The following is a 20,950-nucleotide window of genomic DNA, read 5'->3' as shown; positions in this document are numbered from 1 at the left end:
CTAGCAGGTTTTCTCAAAGGAAAATCTGATCAGAATATACTCCAGTTTATGTATAAGTCTTGCAGTATCAGCAAGATCAAGTTTTATCTGGTTTATTACTAAGCATACAGAATTGGTGTCACCTGAGAGCATGATATTTTAAAGAGTTTCTCATTTCTAAAGATAAATATAAAAAGTGCACAGCTGAAAAATCAGTAAGAGTGTACTTTGAAGCCACATTCTCTGCCACAACTAAAGTTTTATCATATCTTACTATTAAAAAAAAAAAAAAAAAAAGATAATGGAAATTTTGGTTCCAAAGCATGACTTACAATTCTCTCATTTCCAGGCTTACATACTGCACGGTGCCACCAATGAAATAAGAACTCAGGTTTTGAAAACAAATTAAATACTTCCAAGGTTCTGTTCCCAACATGGCATGTTCCTTCCTATTATGAAGTCTCTAATACTATAACACTAAGCAAAATGCATTTGTGTTCATATAACACATGCTCACAAACAGGGGATGCCCATTAAGAAGTGACCATACAAAGAAAACTGACCAGTTTGTAGCACAGAGGAGGAAATCCTGTCCTCACAGAAATCAGCAGCAAATTCCAATTGATGCTTATATTGGGAATTGTATCCATTGTTTTAGCCATTGTGAAAAATACAGCCAAAAGAAGTAAGTATTTCCTAGCCTCCTTCAGAGATCAACTGTACATTTCTTGTACCACTAATGATTAAAAAAAATTTAAAAAGTGGATTAAAATCACCAGTGAAACTTAAGTTCTGCCTCATTTTTACAGCTCAGATGATGACGGTGGGAAGGGCAAAGGGGACTTTTCTGTGAGTCCTGATTTACTCCTAGGCATCCTGAGAACACAGGAATGGTGCATTTTTACTGCAAAGTTGTATATGTGTTTCTTTGTTCCCCTTCTTTTTGCATAAAGCTGCAGACGAAACACAGAACATGGACACGAGCAGGACTTTTTAACAAGAGTATAAACCTTCATATAGTTTGCAGACAAGCCTTCAAAAAAAAAGAAAAAAAGGAAAAAGAAAAAATAGGCCAATTTATCCCTTAGATACAGACACGAAATCACATGAATCAGGATTCATGCACATACCTATTTTAAATTATTCCCAAAGGATGCATTCTCTCTCTCTCATCCTCTGCACACCTCCTCTGAAGTCAGTAATACAGATCCTGGCTCTGCACCTCCAAAATATAGCCATGGACACACCTCCTTCATTTACTGTCATTTCAGGCATGCAATCTCTTAAGCAGTTAATGTCTTTCATGCCAGCACACAATGAAGAAAATATTTCTGCAACTGATCCTAATGCAAGATACTATCCCATAATACATAGCTTCTGCTTTTTCTACCCATGAAGCCTTCCTTTTCTTTGTTAGATTAGGCTGAATATTGTAGACACATCCTCACTTCATGTCCTTCACCAAAGGAGCCGAAGGCAAAAGTCCCATTGATTTAAGACCTGAGGCTGAATTAGTAATCCCAGTGCTTCAGGAATTCATTTAGAAATGGAGACTATATGGTCTTTAAGGCAAAAAGAGAAAGGAACAAAACACACTGAATTCATATTACGTGTACTCCAGAAGGTCCTTTTCCTTCTTTATTTTTTCTTGTAAGTTGACTTTACACTCTATAACCAGTAGGGTAAATTAATTACCCCAAAATATCCAAACTAAATGATGGAACCACTTATTCGTTTTTTCATAAGTCCAAATGCATTAACAGCTGAATTGATGTTGGAAAGTCTCAGGGAGCCAATATCTGCCACAATTCCCAACAGGAAAGGTAATATGATGCCTTTTCTTGTTGTGTCATATTTTAAGGTAAAGGCAATGCCTAACTGGTTCACTTAGCTTCTTGGCAATATTTTCCAGCTTTTTCCAGGAAACATCACATGTTCAAAAATATTCACCAGTTATGGCCAGAAAACAAGGTGGAGACTTCGCTAAAAATAATTAGCTGTAATAAAACAATTACGCATAATATTTAATACCATAAACCACTTGACTATGGGAACTTGCTTAAGTGAGGTGGCAATGCCAGCTTTCCCTTCACACTCCCTCTCTGTACAGAGGTTGTGCACTTTCTTACCTGCCTACTGTCTGCAGCTTCCTGACTTCCCCAAAGCTGAAGTTCAACTCAAACACATATGGCAAAAAACAGAGACTGCAGGTCACAAATGGAAACAAAGCAAATGTTAACGTGTTTTCCCCAACACGATGCAAAAAGGCGTTTCAAGAGCCAGCTCACATTCCCTACAAAATTCAGCACCCTTCCTAAGCCTTAGACCATCCTGGGTGCTTTGCTCCTATGTTATCACTAGCACAGTAGGGCTATTCCCCCATGTGCATGTATTTTCAGCAGACAGAAACCCACAATTTTATTCTATTCTCCTGTACGGATATATTCTGGCTTGTATCCTTGTATGAACAAGTGACTCTCTATTTCATTATACATGCTGCAGACCCCCAAATACCTTCCCATTCCCACATGAAGCAAGCCTTTGAAAGACTATAAATGCTGCAAAGACATGAAACCTCAGTGCAGATAGCTCCCATCTTGCAGATCATCTCACAGCATCCAGCAGGATTCTTGCCCCTTTCTTGAACAGAGTTCCCATAAGGATGGTACTAAGGATGGAGAAAACTTTTCTGTCTGAGATCCTTTTATGGAGATTCCACCAAAATCTGTGGATTACAGGATTCATGCACTAACTTACTCAAGTGCTTTAATAAAGTTGAAACAATAAAAATTATTTTACAGGAAGTTCTGCTTTAGAGTCCAAACTCTGGGGTGTACAAAGAGCTAGGTACATCCCAGATAGAAAGCTGGATCCCCATCACAAAGCCAGATGCAGATGCTCATAGATCAGGAATAATGCAGGGCACAAAGAATAATTTTTTTCCCCCCAGTAAACCTGTATCCTCCACAGACAAACAAGGAAGGCCATCTGCTAGCAGTATACACCAAGGCATGTCCAGCTCTGTATTCCTGCATGACTGGAGTCTTCTTGTGTATTGCAGCTCTCAGTATATGGCTTATAAAATATTTCTGTAATGACAGCAGGACATTTGTGAAAATGCTGTTCGGCTCAAAGTGCAGCAGGCTATGCAGCAGTGAGCATCCGACTGAAGGCAGTATGTTGTGCTGAAGATCTGCAAGAAGAATGATGTTTTCAACATACTACTTACACTAAGCCATCTTCCTGAGGACCCCAGTCAACCCCCTTGTACACAATAGATTTTTCTTGCTTGCAGCAGCATATGTTTGCAAGAACAAGGCTGTAGCATCTAATGCCACATACTAGGCAGGCTGGGAAAGCAGTCTTTGCCCCTGAGGCCATGAGGTGGAAGGGCTGTAGGGAGGCAAACACTAGGAACTGCTCTCTTCACATTTACACACATATGAGAAATGTAATCACCAGATGTCTTTCAGCTACATAATATCAAATCTTGACTTTTTAAACAAGTCTTTGATACATCAGCTATTTGCCCATTTGGATGATGTAGACAGTCATTCATTATATGAACTGCAAGAGATAATCCAAAGTTATTCATGCAGTAGTATGGTTTGTCTTTAGTGTAGTCATGATACAACTGGATGTGAATCAAAAAGGGCTTCACTCTGCAAATAACATACAAAGAAATATGTTATGACATTGAGGAAACATGGAAAATGAAAGATACTTGCTTCAATGGAGGAACCATTAGAAAAGACTAAAAGTATTAAGCTAATAAATCAAGACTTCGTTTCCAAGGAAAGAAACAGCAACCAGCTTTTTCATCGTTTTTGGATGGAGCTGCTTGCTGAGGTTTGTATCTGCACAACAGTATTAAAAGCACAGCACGCAGTACCACCATAAACTAGCGAGTCTATAGGTCTATAAAAATACTTCTTTTTTTAAAAAAAGCAGAGGATTTTAGAAAGCACAATTTAGAATTCTAAGAGTGCCGTGTACAACCCCAACTTTGCATTTTACCAGCCCTTCTGTATTTCACGAGATGTAATTGGATGTATAAAACGCTACAAACGTGGAATAAAACTACCAATTCTCCTCCTTGAAATAAAAGGTTAAGCTTGTAATTACACGACTTTGACATATCGTTTTGTAAAATTACTAATTAACTACGATCCCTCGATCGGGTAACGCAGAAGTGCTTTTCTTCCTCGAGAGCCGCGCCTGCTTCATTTTAAATCAAGTTCCGCTACAGAGGGAGGGAAAACCCCACAAACACGCGAGCATGTGGCAATGGGGCGGCGGGCATCGCATGGAAGAAACGCTTCTTCGGAGGCAGCCAAGGCGCAGCGCGGGTTTCGGCACGCCTTGCAGTGGCGCCCGGGCCGGGGGAGCCGCATCCCCCCTCCCCGCGGCCGGCGGCAGTGGCGCTGGGGAGACGCAGGGGAAACAAAGCCGCCGCTGCCGCCGCGCCTCCCGACCCTCTCCCGCCGGGACTGCCGCGCTCCGCCGCCCCGGTGCGGGGTCTGGCAGCAGGGTCGCACCGTGCCCGTCCCCGCCCCGCGGAAGGAGGGCCGGACGAGAGGGCGCGGGGGGCTCTGCCCGCAGCACCGCTCCGCTCCGCGCCGCCGCAGCGCCACTCACCGCGCCGCCCGTGCCCCGCCGAGCCGCGCCGAGCGGTGTGCAGGCGCTACGAGCGGTGTGCAGGCGCGCCGCGGCGGCCGCAGGTGCCGCGGAGGAGGTAGCGGGGGCGGGCGGCGCTGGCGAGCCAACCGGGGCCCGGCGCGGCGCCGTGAGTCACCAGCGGGCGCGCAGGGCGGCCGGGCGGCTGCTATAAGAGCGCCGCGGGGACGGCCTCCCCCCGTGCATGTCTCCGGCTGCCGCCTCTGCTACACGCCTCTCCGCCCGCGGCGCCTGCCTGCCCGCGCACCCTGTCCCCGGCGCGGCGATGCGGCTGGACCGGCAGCGCGGAGACTCGAGCGCCTCGGCCGACGGAGCCGGGCGCGGCGCGGGACGGCGGGCGGTCCCGCGCTGCTGGGCGCTGCTGCTGCTGCTCGCCCTCGGCTGCCTGCGCGCCGCCGCCGACGGTGAGTGCGGGGCCGGGGGAGTGGGCTGGGGTGCGCACCGCCGGGGCAGCTCCCGCCGTTGCCCCCCGCGGCGATTTCGTCTCCCACCGCCCTCTCACTTTCCCTCGCTCTCTTATTATTTTCTCCCGCTCTCTCGGGCTGCCTGCCCGCTGCCCCGGGGGGAGCGGGGCGGGCCCGGGCTCCCGGGTAGGCAGGGGGGCGCTGCCGCTGCGCCTGCCCCGCCGCCCCTCGTGCCGGGCGAGGCGCCGCCTTCCCCCCGGGGCGGCGGGAGCCGTGAGGGGGTACCGGGCCCGGGGCAGCACATCTCCCGGGGACCACGCGCCGCTGCGGTAGGGGCCCGGCCCCCTGATCGATGCTAAGGGGGAGGGTCTGCGTGGCTGAGGCCAACGCGGGAGGGTCGGGGAGGATTGGGGCTCTCTTGTGGGGTAGGAAAGAGGAGAACTTGGGAAGCTTGCAGCGTTAAAGGTGCTGTCAAACTGCGGGGCAACTTAGGCTTTGTATTATGCAGCGGTGTTGGCACGGCTCTAGTTCAGGGCCCAGGGTACCATGAGCGATCTCCACCTGGTGGCACGGCTGAGTCCTGCTGGCGCCGGGTCCCTGCTCCTGGCGCTGGGCGCTCGCCAGTAGCGCTGCTCGTGGCCAGCTGCAGGGCTGCCTCCCGCCTTAGAAGCTGTTGCCCCTGTGGCAGGGGTCCTGCATACTGAGCCAGTGGATGGTCATTTAAAAATATTTTACTCTGAAGTGGAGGTAGTAATAATTCGGCTGACTGCTTTCTTCTTTGAGGAGCTGAGCTCCATCCTACTCTCCCAGGTAAGAGGTGGGTAGTTGAGGTGTCTGCATTGTCGTATGGCTCTTAAATCTCCCGACTATTGGCCTAAAGTAGGCCTAAGTGCCTGATCTTGGCGGTGTTTCCTATAACTGTGTGCAGTAGTTCAGACACCAGGTCCGTCGGGTAGAGAGCCCTACACCTTGTCGTATCTAGTCCTCATATAAAGAGAGACGGGAGAAATGTCTGCCTAATTACCTCTCATCTCCCAGTCATGTAGGTTGCTCCCATGTTTGGTGCACAAAAGACATGGTAAACAGCTGTAGAATGAAGGAACAAGCTGGCACTGAAACTGCTACTGCACTGTGCTCAGAAATCATCACAGAAGATACGCAGTAGAGGGTAATTAGTAGACTAGCTAACCAAGTTATTCTGATTGTTCCTTCAGTGTGAGTTAGTGGCCCCATCGGCTCTCTTCTACTAGTAGTTGCAGGGTCTGAGAGAAGTCTAAGCTAGTTCCTGTGTAAGCTCTCGAAAGGTTTCCCAATCACGGTTGGAAGCTTTTCTGGGACTTGGTGTCAGATGACAGTACACAAGTATCACATGTTTGAAGCTGCCCAGACAAGTAATCTGGCAATTTGCTTAAGGGGCTGAGACTAACAGTGATAGCAGAGATATGGAGAAAGGTAGTTTAACTTGGGTAGTCAGTGTAACTGTGCTTCACCCTACACCCATTGCTGCTTATGAGCCAACCCCTAGAATGTAGTTACCTGGAGAACAGTAAAATAATGTGTTAGCAGTCACAGGCTCTGATGTTACTGGTACTCTACATTTTTTAGCCTAAGCCTGATCCAAAAATCATTAGGTGTCTAGTGACTGAAGGGGCAACTGAGGTATGACTCCGTTGCTCAAGTAGCAGTGGATTAGACTGGTAGTGCCTAACTAAATGGTTACCGGGTGTTGTAGAACTGCGCTTGGTGTAAGACAAGGGATCAAAGTTACTGGCTGTAACTAAACTTCATCTTAACTGGAGCTCATTTCAAGTGGCCATCAGAGTCTGACAGACATCTTCAGAAGTGGTCAGATGGTGACCTTTACCTTTGTGTGCCTGTGTGGGTGTTAGGTCTTGTTGATTTTTTTTTTTTTTTTTTTTTACTTGTTTGTGGGCTATCAAAAGTAGTTGCTCAGACATTTCACTTGGTATCAGCTCCAGAAGCAATGATATCGTCTTGGAATGGCATGTTGTTAGGACAGTAGTTGTAAAGTTATAGCCGTTAGTACCAAGTTCAGCTATGGCTTCTGTTAGCCTTGTGTGTAGCTTCCCTGTAGCATTTGGTCAAAATGATGTTACATTTGTAAGTCACAATGTACCAGGCAGCCTTAGCAAGCCTTTTCTGGTTATTCTAGCTTGAAATAGAGTAACTAAGCACCGTGGAGTTATTTTGGGATCTCCTTAGTGGCAGGCTTAGTCTAGTATCTCTGTATGCTATTTTGAGAAAGGTTGACTGTTCTCACTTTTGAACGCCTGGATGAGCAAGTCCTGAAACTAGCAGGAGTCAGTTGTTTCATATTTTATGTTGTAGTACAGTAAAACCTGAAATATGTAACTAGGGCTCACCTTCTTTTAGAGGTTGCTGGACAAGAAGGTATCAGGCTTAGAACAAGCTAATTGTGGCATCTACTCCCACTCTCAGGTGGCTGGGGTGTGCCATCTAGCACAAGGCAACCTAATTGACTGACAGCTCATGACCAAGTAGTAGTAGCTTTACAAAACCACACTATTAGAAAGCACATGCTGATGTAATTCCCAACGAGAAAAGGAAACGGGATGGAAACAGTAAACACAAGAGCTGATGTTCTGATTTTTGGTACTTTTTGAACACAGTTCCCATTGAAAAAGTTGTTACCTTTGCTCTTTCAAGCAGGCTACTGCTTTAGTCTGCCAGTTAAGGTTCCTAAAACATTAGCAGAAGTCAGTAAGATGCTGTTTCATCTCTTTGAGCAAGAATTTATGTGAGACATTCAGCAGATAGAATTGCTCATGTTGTTTTTGCTTGTACTGTCCAGCATTTGTGAGTGCCTCATGCATGATGGCTAGACAATATAATGTAAAATGGCTGAGTACCTTCCTTCTACTTGGAAACCGTCTTGCATTTTGTGCATCATACAGAGAGGCTGTAAAATAACAAATAATACTCTACTAAAGTTTGGTGCCCTTTGAGGTCTGGAATGCCAGGACAAAGCACCCTCACTAAATGATGCAATAAAACAAGAAGGATGAGGAGTCTTGCATCATGCTCTAGTCATGTGCAGCCAGTACTGATGCACGGTGTTACACACTTGCCTGTGTGCATTCAGTGGAACAGCTCTGGCTTAGCTGCTGAAGATGCAGGCTGCTGCTTTTAGTGACAGTTATAACAGGGCTTCCAGGACAAAGCATGTTCCCTTGAGGGATAGGGTCATGCAGTTGCAAAGCTGAAGATACTCTGGAAAATGCACTCTTAAGGATCTTGCAGAAAGCAGTACCTTACTCAAGCGTACTAACAAATCAAGACTTACCAGCTGTGAGACAATGGACTTAATTCCAGAAGGAAGCGATAAATTACTTTGCTCTTTTAGCATCACACTTCTTTTAGTGTATACCAAGGAATGTCTCTGGGTGCCACTGTTTGAGGAGTAACATGAAGCATGAAATCTTGCTCAGATACAACACAGTTATCTAAGCTACCTTTACAGATGTCTTGGGGATTCTGCTGTAATGTGTTAGCAGCAGAATATTGAAATGCTAATCCAGCTTGACATTAATCAAATATAAACCTGGTTTGCTTAAAGTTTGAAGAGCTTTGAGAATGCAGCGCTAGGCGCAAGACAGCGGAGTCATTGTGGGCACATGCTTTTGCAGACTTGACCCTGTCTTGAAGAGGAAAACTGAGTAAGAATGACATTGAGACTGTTTGCTGCTGTTTGGCAGGTGGACTGTTATGGTGCTTAAACTCTGGCCTTGTACTGTGAAGGAAAGCTTTTGGCTCTATTTTCATGATTGAATAAGGTGACTACAAAGATTTGGAGCTCAGATCTGGTTTCATGTTGATGTTAAGCTGTTTATTAAGCTGGGTAGCTTCTTGATCAGTGGGGGAAGCAAGAAAGTATTGCTTAACAGTATTGAGGCTTAGGTTCCTTTTTTCATTGAAGGCGCGAGAGCAAAATGTGAGGAATCCCAATTTGCATGTGGTAACGGACGCTGTATTCCTCAAATCTGGAGATGTGACGGTGATGAAGACTGTTTAGATGGCAGTGATGAGAGTGCTTGTGGTAAGTAATCAAAATAATACCTCTATAGTAGTACTTGCTAGTTGGAAGTGGGGACTTGAGTAGATAGCAGGAGAGATGCTTATCCTGTCCAACAGTTCTGGCAGTCAGAATACAAAGAAAAATTCCTTAGAACAATCACTTTTAATTCCTTGTATCCATCTGAGGCAGTTGAATTTTCCTGAGTGTTATCTAACTCTCCTGAAATTGGCAACTGAGACAAAGCTTGTGACCAAAATTCTTCACTTGTGAGAGTGATGACTGACAACAGAATATAAGCCTGTTCTCAGTTGTTTCTTCATTACACAATAGAAAATGTTTGCTATTAGCACTCTGCTGTTGGCTTTTCCATAGTTAAAAGCCCTGTTTTATATGTGAAAGTGAGTCTGCTGAGTCTCCTATAAACATTGTCTAGCTTTGGCTGCCAACCCTTGCTTTAAGCAGACATAGAAGCCAAGATAGATGACTAGATTTACTTGGAGACGAGGCAAAACATACTCTATATCCAGCGCTGGTGTGGTTGAACTGCCAGTCTCCTCAAGTAGACCTAAACTATTACCCTAGAGTTACATAGTGCCATGCTTCTGTAATGACAAATCAAATGCCTTGACTATAAACTCCAAGTTCAAAACCTAAATATTAATATCAATAAACCTTATTTTAACTCAAGTCTGTTCAAAGAAGCAGCTAATATAGACTAACCTGGTTAGTCTCCGTAGCTATAGTGGTCCTTCAGTGCCTGATTAGATAAGTATAAATGTTTCTCTGTACGCAGAATAACTCTGTAGGAAGTGTTCAACAGCACTGTTTTCTAGGTTGGTGGGGGATGACACCAGACATCCACGAACCAAGGATACTGAGTAACTTTCCTAGGGCAACAAAGTTGATCCCTGTCAGTGATAAACAAGCTAAGTTCTGGTCCCTAAAAAAAAGTCTTTCTCCCTTGCAGTGAAGAAGACATGTGCTGAATCTGATTTTGTGTGCCTCAGTGGTCAGTGTTTGCCTAACAGATGGCAGTGTGATGGGGATCCGGACTGTGAGGATGGGTCTGATGAGAGTTCTGAACTGTGCCGTAAGTGAACCTGCTGGCATGGTGGTATAGGCAAGCCTGTGGGGAGGAGCATTTTGACTTCTTGCATGCTTGCAGTCTGACTCTCCTCCTAAAGGAAGGATGAACTTGTCTTGGGGAGCACCTTCCTAAGTGCTTGGCCATGTCAGGACCTCGAGAATTTTCACTGCTTTAAAAGATGCAGAACTGAGTGGGCACTCTGCACTTGTACTGGTAAGAGATAGAAAGTACAAGGTTTTACTTACAGTCAGAAGCAGCAAGCAGAACATGGCAGGCCTGACCACCACTGTGGCTTGTCCACCAGGTGATTGTTGTTCTCCAAGGCAGCTACTTTGCATGTGCCATCCCAATACTACCAGAGCTAGTGTAAGGACTGAGTATCTGACTACATGCTGGGTGTGGGAAGCAGTAGTGCAGAGGCTTGACTGTGAGGTCTCAGAATTAGCAGCTCTGGTCTGAAGTGTCATAACCCATCAAGGAATATCGATCCAGGAAGTGTCATTTCCTTGTATCAATAGGATCCACAGTGGGGAATACTTCAGCCCTCAAGTCCTAGTGCACTTTGGCATTACTCCTCCCTACTACTACATATTGTAGCTCAAGCTGCTACAGTGTAACTGGTGTGCAATCACAAAACTACCACTACAAAGGTACCCTTAAAATAGTAATCTATCAGGAATTGGAAGCATCTTCTTTTACTGAACACCGCAGAATAGTATAGCCTTTTCCATTAATTTATACAGATGGTGGCATCTAAATAACTGCAACTTTGTCCAGACCTGAAGCCTTTCAGTCTCAGTTTTCAGGACAAATGCTGAAACCCAAGATCAGTAGCTCTTAGATTGAATGTAAACTTTTTTTTTTCAATAGATACACGAACATGCCGGGTAAATGAAATCAGCTGTGGTCCTCAGTCAACTCAGTGTATCCCAGTGTCCTGGAAATGTGATGGTGAAAAAGACTGTGACAGTGAAGAAGATGAACAGAATTGTGGTAAGGAGAGAAATGGTGGCTGCATAACTCTATTTGAAATTGACTTGTCTGGAAATGAGCTAGCTGGGCAGTATACCTGGGAAGATAAGTTTTTCATAGTATCAATATTTCTCCTACATTCATCTTGTTTTGCAGCCACTTAAAGCAAACTTTTTCTAGTGCTCCTCTATCCTGCTAAGTTAAGAGTTACAATAATGTAAGCTATTTAATGTGTGTCTTTCTTCTCTGCTGATTTTGGCAGTAGCCATAGGTAGGCTTAGTCACCTGGAAAGCCAACTGTCAGAATTTGTTCTCTGGGGACTTTCTGAAATTGCTGCTTACATCAACAAATTGTCTCCTGAAAGTGTAGTAGCAACTTTTAGCTAAGGGCATAGCTGATCTACTTGATAGGTCTATCCTGAAATATCTGTGAAGCAGGGTTTCTGGTGTTTGGGTGGCAAAGAGGGGGAAACTTCAGGCTGGTACACAAGTAGAGCTGCCACTACAGCATTAGCTGCCACTCACTGGCACATTCCTGGCTTGTTCAGAAGAACTTGCATACATATGAGTTGCCTGAGCTGTCCTGAGACATATTTACTGTAACCAAAGCCACAGGGCTGGCTTCCATCAGAACCACCTTACCTGGATGGCCTAGTGAGACAGATCTTTAGACTTTTGGTATATGTCTGTGGAGTCACCATCTTACTCAGCAAACAAATGCCTTAGTCTACAAGTAAATCTCCAGACAGTGTTTCTAATGAAGCTGATAAAACTATCAGCCTAGGTGTACTGAGCTGAGCTTCTAGCTACATTGCTATTGAACCAGCATAATTTGTACTGACATAAATTGCATGGGTATGCTTAACCACAGGATCAACTTGGGCAAGATCTTTGTCTGTTATCCCCACTGGCAAATGGGCCACTGCTGTCCTGGGGACTAGCACAAAACACTTCAGTTTCAAACTATAGTACATGCTGACCATCAGACTGCCTTAATCTTAGTCCATACTCTTGAGTCAGCAATTCTCTTAACTTCTGTCTTTGGCTCACAGGGTTAGAGCCTGCTTTCAGAAAGGCTTGCAATCAGAAGTGCAGGACAGCCTAGCTACTTCAGAAGATTATTTTCACTCAGTTCAAATCTGGTGCCTATGACTTACAATGTCCAGTGCCAAGGAGGATGGTCTGTGGAACCTAAGTGGTCCTGTAGGTGGCCATTTAGGCTTCCCTATTGCCTTATACAGGATGCTGATCTTCTGTCAGCTAACAGCTGATAAAAAAACCTGCAAAACAAAATACCTTCACATGAAAGTCAGCCTTCCTGTGATAATATACTAATCTCTCTTACTCCTGTTACCCTAGGTAATGTGACTTGTAGTCCAGCAGACTTCACATGCAGCAGTGGGCAATGCATTTCCAAGAGCTTTGTCTGCAATGGTCAAGATGACTGCAGTGATGGTAGTGATGAGCTGGAGTGTGCACCTCCTACCTGTGGAGTTCATGAGTTCCAGTGCAAGAGCTCGATTTGCATCCCCCTCAACTGGGTGTGTGATGATGATGCTGACTGCTCTGACCGCTCAGATGAGTCTCTAGAGCAATGTGGCCGCCAGCCTGCACCTCCTGTGAAGTGCTCTGCCAATGAGGTGCAGTGTGGCTCAGGTGAATGTATCCACAAAAAGTGGCGCTGTGATGGGGACCCTGACTGCAAGGATGGAAGTGATGAAATCAACTGCCGTAAGTTCACTTGGTCCTTCTGTAGGAGGTACTACTTGACTCCTCTTTTATTTCCTTTGCTTCAGTAAACCTCAGGAGTAAAAGTCTGTAATGACTGTGTCCTCAGCTTCTCGGACCTGCAGACCAGACCAGTTCAGATGTGAAGATGGGAACTGCATCCATGGGAGTAGGCAGTGCAATGGCGTGAGAGATTGCCTGGATGGCACAGATGAAGCAAACTGTAACAACGGTAAATGTGGAACTAAGCAAGAATAAAGTCTTTGCAGAATATCTGTTGAAGCTGGTAGTGACCCACACAACTTTCATTATGTCAGTTATTCAGTGCTCCGGACCTGGCAAATTCAAGTGCAGAAGTGGAGAATGCATAGATATCAATAAAGTGTGTAACCAGCAGAGAGACTGCAAGGATTGGAGTGATGAGCCCCTCAAGGAGTGTAGTAAGTGAATAAATTATTTGCACAAGGCTGACTACTGGTTATACTTAGATATAGCCTCTGAGTAGATGTCAGCAGGAATCCCCATTGGCACTTCTTGGTGGCATCCTTAAAACTGAGTTGTAACTAGTTAATAGGCTAGTTTTATCCTAGCCAAACTGGCTGCTAGGATGATTTCTCTGTGGCCAGAAGGCACTTGGATGCATTAGAAACACTGAAACTTCAGGAGCCTTGATCTTTGCTGCTGCCTGCTTGTAGCATAGAGAAGGTGCTGGTAGCTGAGCAAACATGAATTTGAGGGGTGTCTCTTTCATATGACTTTGAGTACCAGAATGGTTTAGCAGACATGGCAGGCATCATCAGAAAATGGATGCGTACCTGGTAAAATGCATGACTAAGACTGTAATACTAAATATATGCATGCCTTTTCAGAAGTGGCTAATTCTCTCTTCTAGACATAAATGAATGTCTGGTGAACAACGGTGGATGCTCTCATATTTGCAGAGATCTCATTATTGGCTATGAATGTGACTGTCCAGCTGGGTTTGAGCTTCTGGACAGGAGAACCTGTGGAGGCAAGTATCTAGTAGTTTAACATGGACTCTACTGGTGGTACTGGAGGTGAGCATAAACTATATTGTTGTTTTTACAGATATTGATGAATGTCAGAACCCTGGCATCTGTAGTCAGATCTGTATCAACCTGAAGGGGGGCTACAAATGTGAATGTAGCCGTGGCTATCAGATGGATCTTGCTACTGGGGTGTGCAAGGCAGTCGGTGAGTGTTGACATAAGACTTTTATATCCCCACTTCAAAATGAGTTGGCAAGTGATGCAATGTTTATACTACTGGGGTTTTTTCACTAGCTGTTGTGGTGTGTTACTGATATAACTTGTACAGATCTGATCACTACTAACACTTTGAATGATGCCATGATACAGTACTTCAAGCTGTGACATGAACTGCTTGTGTCTGCTCCCTCCTGGGCAGGAGGATCCTCCCCATCAGGTTGTGGAGGGAAAAAAGGGTGAGATATGGTACAGCCAAGACCTCTGTCAGCATCTGCTAGCAAGTGTGGAATGGCAAATACTAAATATGATGACTCTTAAAACTTTTTGTAAAAGAAAAGTATGTGACTGGATATCTAGACGTACAGATAACACTTAAACTCTTTTCACAGGGAAAGAACCAAGTCTAATTTTCACCAACCGCCGGGATATTAGGAAGATTGGCCTTGAGAGGAAAGAATATATTCAGCTTGTAGAGCAGCTAAGAAACTCTGTAGGTCTAGATGCAGATATTGCTGAGCAAAAGCTTTACTGGGCAGACTTCAGCCAAAAAGCAATCTTCAGGTAAATGAGCTTAGCTTCTGAACCTAGTGTGCTTCCCTGAACCATCCCATGCTTTATTCAAGCTCTTTCTCTGGTCATGACAAGATTCCTGGTGTCCTAAAGACGAAGTACAGTTGATGCAACTTCCCACAGCTAGCAATGTGTATGGCTATTGCACTTCGTAGTAACTGCTGCTGCAGTTGTACAAAAGGCACTCTGTGGAATGTCCCACGTGTATCTTCTGACTGAAATCTTGTGCAGTATTTGCTGAGGTATGCCAAGGGATAGTATCTGTGGAGGAAGTGGTTGAAAGCAAGTAATTCTTGTCTTCCAGTGCCTCTATTGATACCCGTGATAAAGTTGGAATGCACATCAGAATCCTGGACAACATACACAGCCCTGCAGGCATTGCCGTTGACTGGGTTTATAAGAACATCTACTGGTCTGACTCAGCTGCAAAGACCATTTCAGTGGCTAGCCTAGATGGCACAAAAAGAAAGGTTTTGTTTTTCTCTGAGCTGAGAGAGCCAGCTTCTATTGCTGTAGATCCTATCTCTGGGTGAGTATTTGTCCTGGTTCTTTTAAAAGAGCAGACCTACCAACTACATGTTCTGATAACTGACTTAGGTAGTCTTTGTTAGTTATTTGTCATAATAAAGAGTGATACTACACAGTAATATAGTGCATCATACAACATAAATTCTGCTTCACAGCTTTATGTACTGGTCAGACTGGGGTGAGCCAGCAAAAATTGAAAAAGCAGGAATGAATGGATTTGACAGACAACAGCTTGTGACAACAGAAATCCAATGGCCTAATGGAATTGCTCTAGGTATGTTGAACTTGCCTCTGTGCCAGAGGTATTCTGGAGCTTTAGCAGTTTTTTTGCTACAAGAGCTAAGGTCATTCTTCAGAGAACTACTTTCAGCTTCTGAGAAAGGGAAGTTTCTGCATGCCTGAAGACACTGCAACAGGCATTATCACTTCTCAGATACTGAAATAGTAACTTCTTGAACTGCTCTGTGTTATACTTGAGGCACAGGCCACATAGGCATCACTGCAGCAGCCCTCTGTATGCTGGAATGGTAAGAAACTAGGGCAACACTGCCACCATTCTCAAACCTGTGGGTGTTTCAATTCTTGCAGCAAGCTTTGGAGGTTTCCTCCATGTGGACACTAATTAAGTTTGGTGTTTTCCCCCTCCTAGATCTGGTAAAAAGCCGCTTGTACTGGCTTGATTCTAAACTACACATGTTGTCAAGCGTGGACTTGAATGGCCAGGATCGTAGAATTGTGCTGAAGTCATATATGTTCCTTCCTCATCCTCTTGCTCTAACCATTTTTGAGGTAAGAATGACTTCCTATAATCATTGTCAAAGATCCTCTTCTTGCGGGTATGTGGCAGGAATGATGGGGCTGATAGCATCATGGTGGTAATGGGATGCAATGACATTGTCTTCTAGGACCGTGTGTACTGGATTGATGGAGAGAATGAGGCAGTCTATGGTGCCAACAAATTTACTGGAACAGAGTTGGTTACCCTAGTGAACAACCTCAATGAAGCACAGGACATCATTGTGTATCATGAACTTGTTCAGCCTTCAGGTAATTTCAGTACAGTTTATAGTTAAGTCAGTGTATATTTGTAAGAAGCCTGCCCTGCCTGGATGGTGGTAAATGGTATCCCTTCACTGTACAGCAGTCCGTTTCTACTTCTGCTTGGAGCTTCTAACATAGACAGCCCCATGGGGGTTGAGAGGTCTAGTGGCAATTCCTCTTTCTTGGCCAGAGCAGCTATAAATCTATAAGCAGCTCAGAGAAGTAATTCTACTGAAACAAGCAATTACTGAGCAAATGCTTCTGCTACACACCTGGAGCATGAAGGCTCACTCCTGTTCACGCCTTAATTGCTTTACCAACAGGTAGAAACTGGTGTGAAGAGAACATGGCAAACGGAGGCTGTAGCTACCTGTGCCTGCCTGCTCCTCAGATAAATGAACATTCTCCAAAGTACACCTGTGCATGTCCCACTGGGTACTTCTTGCAGGAGGATGGTCTGAGATGTACAGGTACTGTAACACAACTGAGATCTTTCCCAGGATGGATGGGGAAGGGGTAGGGGAGTATTGGACCTGTTAGTGGGAAGGAAATACAGTGGTATCGGCTGACAGCTTTGCTAGAATTAATCTGATGTACTTAATCTTGAAGGGGAGGGTCTTATGCATTAATATGGCCCTCAAAGTCTGCAGATGCTGTTCAATGTCCATGCTTTGCTTCTGCGTTCATCATTGTCATTTGCAACAAGAGTTTGTACCTCCATGGCTTTCTGCAGACAGCAAGCACAAGGACAAAACATACTCAGCCTCTTATAAAACAGGGGTATAAACTAACATGGCTGTACATATATATACAATGTTCTAAAGGTGATCAGCTAATGTTGCTGTCCGAGGAAGTCTGTACCTCCTTTTTGGTCCAGATGAACATGCTGCTGTGCTACTGTTGTCAGCACTGACTATGCAGCAAGCTTGCTTTGTCCAGTGGAGTGGAACTAGAAACTCCAAGGTGACACCTACTCTATTGTGTGTTGACTCTGACTGCCACAGAGTGCTGAATGCAAGGATGCTGGCCTCAGCTGGCTGCTCTGAAAGGTTGCTATGGGTATCAAAGACTGTACCTAACCAGTAAACTTGTAAAACTAAAACCTCACTCAGAAAACCTTATACGAGGGATGGGATGGCTTACGATTGTTGTGACTTTAAATACCTGTAATGCATTCCTGGTTAACTGTCTGGCCGTGTTCTTGGAACTACTTTTCATCAAGAACTCTCTGCTGAGGGTGTGCTAGTGAAATAGCTAATGTCAGTGTTCCCAGTGAAGCTAACAAGCTGCATGATCATTTTTGCCATCTGCTAAACCTTCACGACCATGGCTCTCATAGCAAAGCCATTGCAGAACTTCAGGATTAACTGATCTATAATTAGTTCTTGATCTATAATTAGTTTCAGGTACTGGAACAACTGTGGCTTACACTGAGGCTAAAGATACCAGCACAACAGAAAAATCTCCAACTGTTGGACTAGTTCCTGGAGGTACTGGTCCCAATAACTAACACTGCTAAACATTAGAGAAATGAAATGCAAGCTGACCAACTAGCCTACTTGGAGGTTTTCTCCTTTGCATGCAAGTAGAGAACACAGGCCAGATCATTTGTGTAGTGTAACAGCTGGAGCATGTGTTAAACAGAATTAGTTTACATGTAACAGTGTGGAACCTATAGGTTCCGTGAAATCCCAGGAGTGCTCATAGAAGGCAAGCAATAAAGACAGATTCCAACTAATGCAGGATGAAGCATGTTAGGCTATTCTAGCAGTGTGCTACTGAGAAGCTAATCAAACAGGAGCTTCTGGGTTTGGGAAATGCTTACATATGACAATCTGCCAGCCTGTCAGTACACAAGCTCACTGCATCAATTTCTTGTGCAGGATTCAACACTAGTGGTACAACCTCTGAAGTAACTGCAGCTGGAAGAACATCAGCAGCTTGGATCATTCTTCCTGCTGGTGAGTACAGCATTTACTAGCCTTTTGGACCCCTTGTGGTGGGACAGGCCACTCTTAAGAGCTTGACCTGACTCTACTCCATGTGTGCAATCTCTTTGTCTCCCTGCAGTATTGCTGATGATGGCTGCAGCAGCTGGCTACTTCATGTGGCGTAACTGGCAGCACAAAAACATGAAAAGCATGAATTTTGATAATCCTGTTTACCTAAAAACTACAGAAGAGGACCTCACAATTGATATTGGAAGACACAGCGGTTCAGTAGGACACACCTACCCTGCAGTAAGTAAACCTATTAACATGTCTGAGACCCCAGGTTAATAACTGGAGTAGAAAGACTGCTAAATGATACCTGAGTTGAATTTAGGAGAGGTCTCTGCTTTTGAGAGCTGCTGGCTGCATGTACACTACTGGGTTGAATCAACTGACAACTTTACCCTATAATCAAGGTTAAAGTTGTAGTAGGTAACTAGTGTCTGTAGCTGGGATGGAGTAATCTGTACTGAATGTGGTCACTAGCCTGCAGGATTAGCAATGATGTGTGGTGTTTTATGTATTTTGTTAGTGCAACTGTAGCTAACTTGTACTTACTTTTTTACAGATATCTGTTGTCAGCACCGATGATGATATGGCGTGAGCACTGGATCAGGAATCACTTTTAGTTTACTAGTGTCTTACACTCTTTGGGGATAGTAACCAGGTTTGTGGCTGAAGGACTTCCTCCATTCTTGGAAGAAAGAAGATACTTTCTGTATTTATGGAACACTTGTGTAAATAGCTATTTTATACAGCTTAACAACTCTGTAAATACCTGTCCACAACAATTCAGCTGTTAGTGGTTACAGTTTTATCAGTAACCCTTGGGTTGGTTAGTCAGTAACATCACTGACCAAATATAAAGCACTTTCCATAGAAAGCCATATTCCAGCCACAACTTGTAACACCTGTACATATGTCTATAGGCCACTTGTAAATAATTATTGGAAAACCACTATCAAGCACTTTGAAATACTTCAGATGTAAATTATTGTACACACTTTTTCAATGATTGGGGCAATGGCAATAGGAAAAAACGGGTTACTGTGATTGCCAAAAATTTGTAAACATAAGTAATTTTGTATGTATGATTGAAACAATCTTGTCTGTTACCTCTTAGAGGTCTACAAAAATGAATGATCTTTAAGAAACCACTGTAAAACTCAAATGCAGCCGAGGGGATAAAAATAAAATGAGTCAAGCAGCTAAAGTATTTTCTCTATTATTATGTTAGCACTGAATAAAATGGTGTATCTCAAGTTGAAGGCTTTAGTAGGCTGTGCTACCACTGCCAGCCAGATCATGAAGTATTTCTTCAGTTATTTCAGCAGTATTCTAGGCAGCTAAGACACTTGCCAGGTTACGTGTTTGTTCTTGAGACTAATAGTCTGCACAGAGTGATGTACAGAGTGGGTCTCCTATCACAGAAGTCCAGCTGATCTCTTAAGTTAGGACTAACAGTGGCTGAAATTACTCAACTACTACTGCAAGGTTTTGAGAGGCAGCATTAGCAGACATGGGAGATGGAGACAGGCCAGAGCATGGTCTGCCAGGTGAGTGTGAGGTCCTTGCAGTGTCTGGCTGGTGGCAGTTACTCCCCATAACTTCTGTAGTAAGAGGTACTACTTGACTCTTGCTAATCCTTCCCCCTGTGAGGTAAGAAGAAGTTGCTTATGGTGGGAGGGATGCAATTTCAAGGCTACAGCATAGTTTGGAAGAAGCTATAATCTTTAGTGATGACTTGTTAAATAATTTTCAATCAATCCTGTCTCTAAAATAGGAACAATGAAAATCCTCGAGTCAGATTTTGGATCAGTTCCTGGGCTTGCTTCTAATGCCTGTTCTCATTGCAGTTACAGCTGGGGTCTGTTCTCTTAATGGTCTTCTTGTATTGTGGGCTCCTTTATTAACAGATGAGGACAGCTGCGAAGTTGTGCAGATTTAAAATAAGTTGTTTCTAGCAAGTTCACAACTCTTTGGGGAGTTGAAGCTTCTAACCAACTATCACTGGCAACTCAACTGCAGACATTTAAGATATCTGAAACTCATGTGGGCTAAATTGTCTTGCAAAGATTAGGATGTAAAGGGGCCTCTAAAGTTTGTGGCTAGCAATACTGTATCTATTTTACCAAGTAGTTTTTGGGGTAAAGTGCATTTCATAGCTGCCTAATATGTGAGGTTCATTAGTTGTGGGATAGAATTCAACTTTTTCAGTTAGACATCTACCTCTGGATACTCTGAAGTATTTGTGTTCAAATGTAACAAAACATAATTCTCAGTCAGAAGGTGACTATAAAGTCACATGGCACCTAATTATGGGAAAATGCTCTGCCTTCCCAGTCTTTATAAAGAAGAACAGCTCTACTTTTTTGCTGAAGTTCGTTGCTCTTACCAGTATTGTACCAAGTGGTGTAAGGAGAGACCAGTAAGACCGATAAAGACATTTCTTCCTGAGGGTAATATTTATTTGAAGTAGCAACTTAAATCCGTTTTGGGAACCTGAGGTAGTTTTGACAGACAGTGTGGGCTCTAGGAATTTTTCTGAGTTTACTCCAATGTGCTGAACAAAGAATAGTGCCTTGACATAACAAATTAGTTCCTATAGTCTAGAGAAGACTTAACACTTTACCAGATAGAACTTCTATGGTTTCATATAGCAGGAGGGAGGACTGGGAAATATAAGG

At 44.2% G+C, this 20,950-nt stretch overlaps 1 protein-coding gene and 1 long non-coding RNA gene across 3 annotated transcripts; one reads left to right on the top strand and one right to left on the bottom strand.

Annotated features, from left to right (window-relative positions):
* Positions 1-1,585: 1,585 nt before the first annotated feature.
* On the bottom strand, positions 1,586-4,826 carry LOC121657286. Its single transcript, XR_006013547.1, has 2 exons — positions 4,618-4,826; positions 1,586-3,641 (listed from the first exon to the last, which is right to left on the bottom strand). It is a non-coding gene; the product is annotated as an uncharacterized LOC121657286 (long non-coding RNA).
* On the top strand, positions 4,814-19,476 carry VLDLR (very low density lipoprotein receptor). 2 transcript variants are annotated; one of them, XM_042012756.1, is made up of 19 exons: positions 4,814-5,060; positions 9,019-9,138; positions 10,085-10,207; positions 11,075-11,197; positions 12,536-12,907; positions 13,014-13,136; positions 13,222-13,344; positions 13,797-13,916; positions 13,994-14,119; positions 14,523-14,694; positions 15,008-15,232; positions 15,387-15,505; positions 15,881-16,020; positions 16,137-16,278; positions 16,596-16,742; positions 17,673-17,762; positions 18,156-18,233; positions 18,343-18,512; positions 18,832-19,476. In XM_042012756.1, exons 1-19 carry the CDS (start codon positions 4,841-4,843, stop codon positions 18,865-18,867), a joined length of 2,769 nt encoding a protein of 922 aa, XP_041868690.1. In that variant the 5' UTR covers positions 4,814-4,840; the 3' UTR covers positions 18,868-19,476. The 2 variants fall into 2 exon arrangements, with proteins under 2 accessions (XP_041868690.1, XP_041868692.1); XM_042012758.1 differs by lacking the exon at positions 17,673-17,762.
* Positions 19,477-20,950: the final 1,474 nt, after the last annotated feature.

Source organism: Corvus kubaryi, unplaced genomic scaffold, assembly GCF_017639235.1.
Source record: "Corvus kubaryi isolate FWS band 111438036 unplaced genomic scaffold, C.kubaryi_AGA036_p1.0 split1-37296, whole genome shotgun sequence".
NCBI classification, from domain to species: Eukaryota; Metazoa; Chordata; class Aves; order Passeriformes; family Corvidae; genus Corvus; species Corvus kubaryi.
This window is presented reverse-complemented; position numbering and strand designations above follow the sequence as displayed.